The 8,020-nt window shown below is 47.5% G+C and overlaps 1 protein-coding gene across 1 annotated transcript; it reads left to right on the top strand.

The window, feature by feature from the left end:
• Nucleotides 1-4,861: 4,861 nt before the first annotated feature.
• ZCCHC3 (zinc finger CCHC-type containing 3) lies at nucleotides 4,862-7,705 on the top strand. The gene has a single exon (XM_059406727.1). It carries the CDS (start codon nucleotides 4,976-4,978, stop codon nucleotides 6,191-6,193), a length of 1,218 nt encoding a protein of 405 aa, XP_059262710.1. The 5' UTR covers nucleotides 4,862-4,975; the 3' UTR covers nucleotides 6,194-7,705.
• The last annotated feature ends 315 nt before the right edge of the window (nucleotides 7,706-8,020 follow it).

Below are 8,020 nucleotides of genomic sequence, written 5' to 3'. Positions count from 1 at the left end.
GCCAGGAGCCTGCTTCTCCCTCTCCCTCTGTCTGCCATTCCCCCTGCTTGTGCGCTAGCTCGCTCTCTCTCCTGTAAAATAAATAAATAAAATCTTTTTTTAAATTAATTAAAAAAAACAAAACTTTTAAAAATGAAAAATTTTACAAGTGGCCACTTCCCATCTAGCTGTCCTGCCATTTCTGCTTCACTTTACAGCCCAACTCCTAGAGAGATTTGACTGCTGTTGCCCATTCCTTTCCACCTCTTTAGTCAGGCTTTCATTATCTACCTCTCCATTAAAACTGTCCTTGCCAACACCACCCGTGTCCTCCACTTTGCTAAACAGCACAGTCACTTCTCCGTCCTCATCTTACTTGGCCTATCTGCAGCATTTGACGGAGCGGAAGACTCCTTCCTTGAAACACTTTGTAAACTAGGTGCCCAGGAAACCACTCTCTTGAATGGCTTCCTGACCCTTTCTCTTCTCCTTTGCTTGTTCTTCCTCTTCTCCCTCTCTTTTCCTCTCTCCACTCACACTCCATTCAAGTTTCCTTCCAGTCTTGTGACTTCGGATGCCATCTCTACCTGGGTGCCTCACATACTCATATCGTCGCCACTGAATTTCAGCCACAAACATCCAAATGCCTACTCAACATCTCTTCTTGGGTGCCTAATAGGCAACTCTAACATGCAACTCTCTCCCCCAACTCAAAACGGCAACTCTCTTCCTGGAGTCACGCTTGATTCATCTTTTGATTCACCTCTCATCCCACATCCAAGTCTCAGCAATACCTTCAAAGTACATCTGGAATCATACTTCTTACTACCACCACCCAACATACACATACCCACCTTTCCTCTCACACCCAGACTACAACTAGCAGGACAAAGACCTGCCTGCCAAATTCTGGCCCACAGATTTTCTTCGTCTCGCATTCCAAATCTACTTCTTCTTTCAAGATCCATCTCAAATCATGCCTCCTCCACAATCTTCTAAGTAGCTTTTTTTTTTAAAGTGAAAATCCAGGCTGCCTGGGTGGCTCAGTCTATGGAGTGTCTGGCTCTTGGTTTTAGCTCTATCATAAGATAGAGCCCTGTGTTGGCTCCACCCTTAGCTCCAAAATCGGCTTGTTCCTCTTGGTCCCCCTCTGCCCACTTTCTCTCTCTCTCTAAAGATAAATAAAATCTTAAAAAAAAAAAAAAAAAAAAAAGTGCAGGGTGCCTGAGTGGCACAGTCAGTTAAGTGCTTGCCTTCAGCTCGGGTCATGATCCCAGGGTCCTGGGATTAAGCCCCACATCAGGCTTTCTGCTCAGCAGAGTCTACTTCTCCCTCTCACTCTGCTGCCCACCCCCAACCCCCAGCTTCTGCTCTCTCACTCACTTTCTCAATAAATATAATCTTTTTAAAAATTTGTTTAAATAAAATTCTTTAAAAGTGCAATTCCAAAAGTCTGTCAATAAGAAGCTAGACTGAGGTGCCAAACTGACCAATTCTGATATCCTTCTATGCCAATAATTTGCCAAAAAATGAGTCAAGTTCCGCTCTGTAGATGGCCTCAGTGCCCATCTGGACTGATTTGTTTAGAGGGATTTTGCCTGGTCCTTGTAGCTCCTGATCCCTGATCTCCACAAAAGGCCAGTCTGACTGCTGGAACAGTGCTAAGGAGGATGGCTGACAATTTTTAAAGAAATCCACTGAGAAATAAAAATAAATTTCCAGGGGCGCCTGGGTGGCTCAGTGGGTTAAAGCCTCTGCCTTTGGCTCAGGTCATGATCTCAGGGTCCTGGAATCGAGCCCTACATCTGGCTCTCTGCTCAGCAGGAAACCTGCTTCCTTCTCTCTCTGCCTGCCTCTCTGCCTACTTGTGATCTCCCTCTGTCAAATAAATAAATAAAATCTTAAAAAAAATATATATATATATATGTCTCCAGTCTTTTGTCCAACTCATAGGGAAAATTGCTGGCAGTGATAATAAGAACTAAGCCAAAAATAACAAAAAGAGAATATAGGATCTTAGATCTCCAAAATTTGACCTGAGAAAAATAGAACTGATGGAAGGAATGGCCATACATATACCAACAAAACCTTAAGATACAAGATGTTGTTACTAAAATTTCAGAGGGAGCCAGAACCCAATCCACAAGTCAAATCTTTTTGAAATTCAAATAGATCTCTTTGTAGTCAGAAATAAAACAAAAATGCCCTCTATATGATGATTATATGAGAGGTCCTGGCTAGTGCAGTAAGGCAAGACAAGAAAATGTGTAAGATCTGAACAGAAAGAGCAAAACCTTTGTTACTCCGACAATACCACTATCAACACAGAAAAGCAAAATGATTCTAAAAACCACTGGAAATTTTAAAAGATGTCAGCATTGTTGCTATCACACAAAATTCAATTGTATGCCCTCTATTTTTTTTTTAAGATTTATTAATGTGAGAGAGAGAGAGCGCACAAGCAGGGGGAGTGGCAGACAGAGGGAGAGGGAGAAACAGGGAACCCGATGCAGCATGCGGTGTGATCCTAGGAGTCTGGGATCATGACCTGAGCAGAGGACAGATGCTTAACCAACTGAGCCATCCAGGTGCCCCAATTGTATTCCCTTTAAATACCAATAACAAATATGTAATTTCTAAACATATTATTTACAATAACAACCAAATCATATTATACCTTGGAATAATTTTTTTTAATTATGCAAGACCTTATGAAGAAAACTATAAAATGTTACTGCAATTTGTAAAAATAATAAGACTTAAATAAACTAGACAACCAGTGAGGTCAGATGCAGCAATTTAGTATTATAAAATGGCACTTCTGTACAAATTCTATGCAATTCCAATTAAAATCCAAAAAAATGGTTTCCTTGGACTTCGTAGACTGATTCTAAATTTTCTGCAGAGGATCCAAATATAGCTGAGACAGCCTTGTAGGGGAAGAAAGAATGTTTCCCATAAATAAAATAGAGTTCGGTTTTCTCTTTAGAATTTGGAGTATCTGGCTACAGTGGGCTCTCACTTATGGAGAGTAATAATCAGCTAGGGTTGACTTGCCACTGCCCCTTCAGGTAGAAGACTTGCTCTCCAGTTCACTCAGCACCTTGTCCTTATTTAAGGTACCTGCCTGATCTTGTAGATATTTGTATGATATTGCCTCCCACCCTCTCACCTGGGGTGGGAGGGCAGGGTTAAGAGGAATGGAAGAGATTATTTTAAATTATATAGGTTCTGTTTGGTTTTGTAAATGTTCTCCCAGTGAGCTGGCAAACAGAAAGAGGAAAAGAGTGGATTATGTGACTACCAGAGTTCGATGCCTCTGGTAGTGATCTGAGTATGATCATGGGAATGTGTGGCAGTGAAGAGATGGAGGAAAGCACGCCAGAAGTTATAATGTGAGGAAACCGGAAGGTCCAAATGGCATAAGAGTTGGAGACGTAGGCTTCCCTGAGACCAATATGTGGAACTGGGAGAAGCGAAAGATCGTAAGCCAAGAACTCACAGGGACTCCGTAAATGCTAAGTAGAACTGGAAGATATGGCAGAGAAAGAGGAAATAATCCGACACCAATAGAAGGAAAAATAACCTTGCCTGGAAACCCACTGTGGACCCAGTTCTTTGACACAGGCTATCTCCTTGAACCCCAACATTAGCCCTCTGAGAGTAGACATTAATATTCCTTCATTATGGATGAGCAATCTATAAAAACTGAGGTCATTGGTCTCATGTGACAATGAATCTCTCATGAGATTCAAAGTAATCAGATTCACACTAGGGTCTCTCTGTCTCCACAATCCACCTCTTCTTTCACTAAAGTCACAATGGTCACTGAAGCACCCTGAAATGCACACAGACTTGCATTAAGAAAAACGAAGCTGACAAAGGGTATTGTTAAACCCATCCCCTCAGACACCCAGATTTTATCAATGCTTCCCAAGCCCGTTGAGACAATGAAAGAGGAACAGAAATTCTGTCCAGCGCTAGCTTTAGCCGAGAATCTTTGTGTTAACCAGATTTTTCTGGAGAGTGTGATGGAAACAGCTTTGCTCCACAATGTCAGAAGCAAGCGCCTTTAGAAATATAAGCCAGCTTCACGTGGTAGCCTATTAAGTCTGCCACTTCACCAAGTGTTCTAACCCCTGCCCCCTGTAAAAAGGGTGTAATCACAGTGTGGTTTTGGAAGATTCCATGTGATAAAGCTTGCAATGTCCGAATGTGCTTAGAACAGTACCGGGCACTGAGGAGCTCAATATATTATAATTGTCATCACGAGTATGATGGAGGTCTGTTTTAAAAAATAATGCAGTATTACTTGGAAATGTATCAAAAAATAAGGACTATAGACAGAGGTGTAGTGTGATAAGGCACAGTAAAAATTCTAACGATATAAAGTCAAAATAGTCCAAAGTTAAAGGTAAACTATCCATTGTAAAATTCTTTCAACTTTCTCTGTTAGAAAATGTCCATAACCCAACCCTGGACAAACAAGGCATTGTCGTGTGCTCTGGGAGGCAGAGACCATTTCGTTTTGTTTCTGGAGAAACAGAAAAGGTATAGAAAAGCAAACGAAACGGGGGTACATCCTCCTCCGCTCGGGCCCGCCTCAGGGCCGAGGGCCGTTCGCGAGGCTGCCTGAATGAAATCGAGGACCGCTTGCGAAAGAGCGAATCCTCGAGAGCGCAGCCCGGGGCTGCCAAGCCCTCGCAAGGGACAGGGACGCGCTCCAAGCGGCGCATCCCGCCTTGGCGCCCGGGAGGTGGGGCCGGAGTGCGTCGCCGGAGCCGCAGTTCGGCCGTTACCCGAGGGCTCCCGGCCGGCGCTGGCCGCGGCGCGCCGCGGGTAAATACCTTCAGGGGGGGGGGGGGGGGGAAGGGCCAAATTCCAAAAAAAAAAAAAAAAAAAAACCACCAAACCCCCACAGCCCCCGGCGGGCGGGCGCGCGGATGGGCGCCCTTTGGCTGCGGGAGCGAGTGGAGGATGCTGGGAAGGAGGTAAAATGGCCACCGGCGGCGGCGCGGAGGAGGAGAGGAAGCGGGGGCGGCCGCAGCTCCTGCCCCCCGCGCGGCCCGCGGCTCGCGGCGAGGAACCCGAGGGCGGCCGCGAGAAGATGGGCTGGGCCCAGGTGGTAAAGAACCTGGCCGAGAAGAAGGGCGAGTTCCGCGAGTCGCGGCCGCCGCGGCGGGAGGAGGAGGGAGGCAGCGGCGTGGGCGGCGGGCTCGGCGCCCCCGCGGGCCTGGCGGCGCCGGGCCTCGGCGACTTCCCCCCGGCCGGCCGTGGGGATCCGAAGGGTCGGCGGAGAGACCCGGCCGGCGAGGCGGCGGACCCCCGCAAGAAGAAGGGTGCAGCCGAGCCGGGCCGGAGAAAGAAGGCCGAGGCGGCGGCGGCCATGGCGAGCCCGGCCAGGCCTGGCGCGGCCGAGGACGCGGCGGAGCGGTCCGCTCAGGACGAGCAGGCGGTGGCGGCGGGCCCCGCGGCGGGCCCGGGTAAGGGGCGCTTCCTGGTGCGCATCTGTTTCCAGGGAGACGAGGGCGCCTGCCCGACCCGGGACTTCGTTGTGGGCGCGCTCATCCTACGCTCCATCGGCATGGACCCGAGCGACATCTTCGCGGTCATCCAGATCCCTGGCAGCCGCGAGTTCGACGTGAGCTTCCGCTCGGCGGAGAAGCTGGCCCTGTTCCTACGCGTCTACGAGGAGAAGCGCGAGCAGGAGGACTGCTGGGAGAACTTTGTGGTGCTGGGGCGGAGCAAGTCCAGCTTGAAGACGCTCTTCATCCTCTTCCGGAACGAGACGGTGGACGTGGAAGACATCGTGACCTGGCTCAAGCGCCACTGCGATGTGCTGGCCGTGCCCGTGAAAGTGACCGACAGGTTTGGGATCTGGACCGGGGAGTACAAGTGTGAGATCGAGCTGCGCCAAGGGGAGGGCGGGGTTAGGCACCTGCCGGGGGCCTTCTTCCTGGGGGCCGAGAGGGGCTACAGCTGGTACAAGGGGCAGCCCAAGACGTGCTTTAAATGTGGTTCCCGGACCCACATGAGCGGCAGCTGCACGCAGGACAGGTGCTTCAGGTGTGGGGAGGAGGGACACCTGAGCCCTTACTGTCGGAAGGGCATCGTGTGTAACCTCTGTGGCAAGCGAGGACACGCCTTTGCCCAGTGTCCCAAAGCAGTTCACAATTCCGTGGCAGCTCAGCTAACCGGGGTGGCTGGACACTGAACACCCGCCTGCCTGCCAGGGTGAATACAGAGCCAGCTTACCCCTCTTAAGTGCCAAAACTTTTTTTTAGACCATTTTTTACGTTTTCGAAGGAGATCTTTTTAAACCTACAAGAGACATCTCTCTCTCTCTGCCTTCTTAAACCGAGTTTACTCCATTTCAGCCTTTTCTGAATTGGTGACTCTGTCATCAGTAACTACCGAGAACTGTAGTGTGCAGATGTGTCGCCTCGCCCTTTTTAAAATTTTGTTTTTATTTTTGTATGAGTTGTTTTTGTTTTTTTGTGTGTGTGGGTTTTTTGTGTGGGTTTTTTTGTACTTTTTACTCCCCACGCCTTGTCTTTTCCCTGGACTTTCACCCATTGGGCTGCCTTGCTCATCTTTATGCCCCAGCACTAGGTACGGGGCCCACCACGTGGTAGGCACTCCATCAGTGTTTGTTGAATTGAGAACATTGTTGACTGTGGCTTCCCTCAGGGTGTCTACTTTTTGCAGCTCTTCCCCTCCCGGTTTAATTTGCTGCTTCTAATCTATGTGGTCTGAGAATTTGTGAAACCAGTGTTGTTAGAAGTGTATGTAATCTGAGTCAATAAGCTCTGAATGGTGGCCAAGGGCCTCTCTTATGGCATTAAAATGCATGGACTTTGGGACAGCTGTTCAGTGGCTCAGAAGCCATTTTTCACAGAATCATGGAATTTGGAATCTTCTTGTTGGAAAGGACCTAAAAATTGGTTTAGACCAATCCCCTGGATTTCCAACAGATGGAACAGGCCCAGAGAGGTTAAATGACTGGGTCAAAATCACAGAGCTGTCTGGTGCCAGAGCTAGCCTAGAGTAGAGTTCCCTGACCCCAAGCCCGGTGCTCATTCCACTACCTCTCACACTTCACAACATTTTCCTCAACACTTGAGGGCCCAGAAAGTCTGATCTCTCCAGAATGATGAGCCCAGAGGAATGCTTAGAAATCATCTGGGGGAGGAAGCAGAAAGGGATTTAGCAGGGGCTTCTGAATAAACTTGGGAGATAGGGAAGGGACAAAGGAACATAAGCTAGAGGGTACTCATTGCTCCCTGGGGTATCTTATCTGGATTAAAGTGCCAAGTCCTTTGGGGCCTTACCCTACATCATTCATTGCCACCACTTAGAAATGGGGGTGTTCCTGAATAAGGAAACCTCCCAGACGTTTACATTTGTACCTTAGCCTCCATAGCTAGAAACCCCAGAGAAGTCTCAAACTGGAGCTCATCCACGATTTCCTGACTCACGGGAGAAAGGTGATTTTAACCTGGAATAATAAGCTGTTAACTCTAAAATGTGCTTGCAAAACAGGTCAAGCAAGAGGGCATTGGGTCAACTAAGTGTTATCAAGTTAAAGTAGAAAAGACAGTACACTGCTTTTGTTTTAGTTTTTGTTTTCCCTTTGCTTTATGTTTTGCTATTTCCTTGTGGCTTAGAATGTAAAATCGATTGTTAAGTTTTGTTCTGAATAAATATTTATCTTTTGTATTGCTAACACCGTTGCCCTATCTCCTTTCAAAGTGTAAGATGCTCCAGTACACAGAGTCTCCTTCAATCAATCCATATTTCTACACATCATTTGTTTACCCTGCAAATACATTTCTAACCCCTGCAGGCAATGCTTAGCACCTACTATGTTGTGCCAAGCCCTTTGGAGTTGTTACCTAAACCCTATGTATGCATCGCACTCACTTAGCACATTGTAAAAACTCAAGTTTTAAGCCCTAACTTTGCTCCAAGGAATCAAAATCACTGGTGTGAGTGAAAATATTTTTAGTGAGCATCCTCAAACAATTCTGATGGGCAGCCA

The sequence above is a fragment of the Mustela nigripes genome, chromosome 7 (assembly GCF_022355385.1).
Source record: "Mustela nigripes isolate SB6536 chromosome 7, MUSNIG.SB6536, whole genome shotgun sequence".
NCBI classification, from domain to species: Eukaryota; Metazoa; Chordata; class Mammalia; order Carnivora; family Mustelidae; genus Mustela; species Mustela nigripes.
The sequence above is the reverse complement of the archived record's forward strand: the minus strand, read 5'-3'. Positions and strand labels throughout refer to the sequence as shown.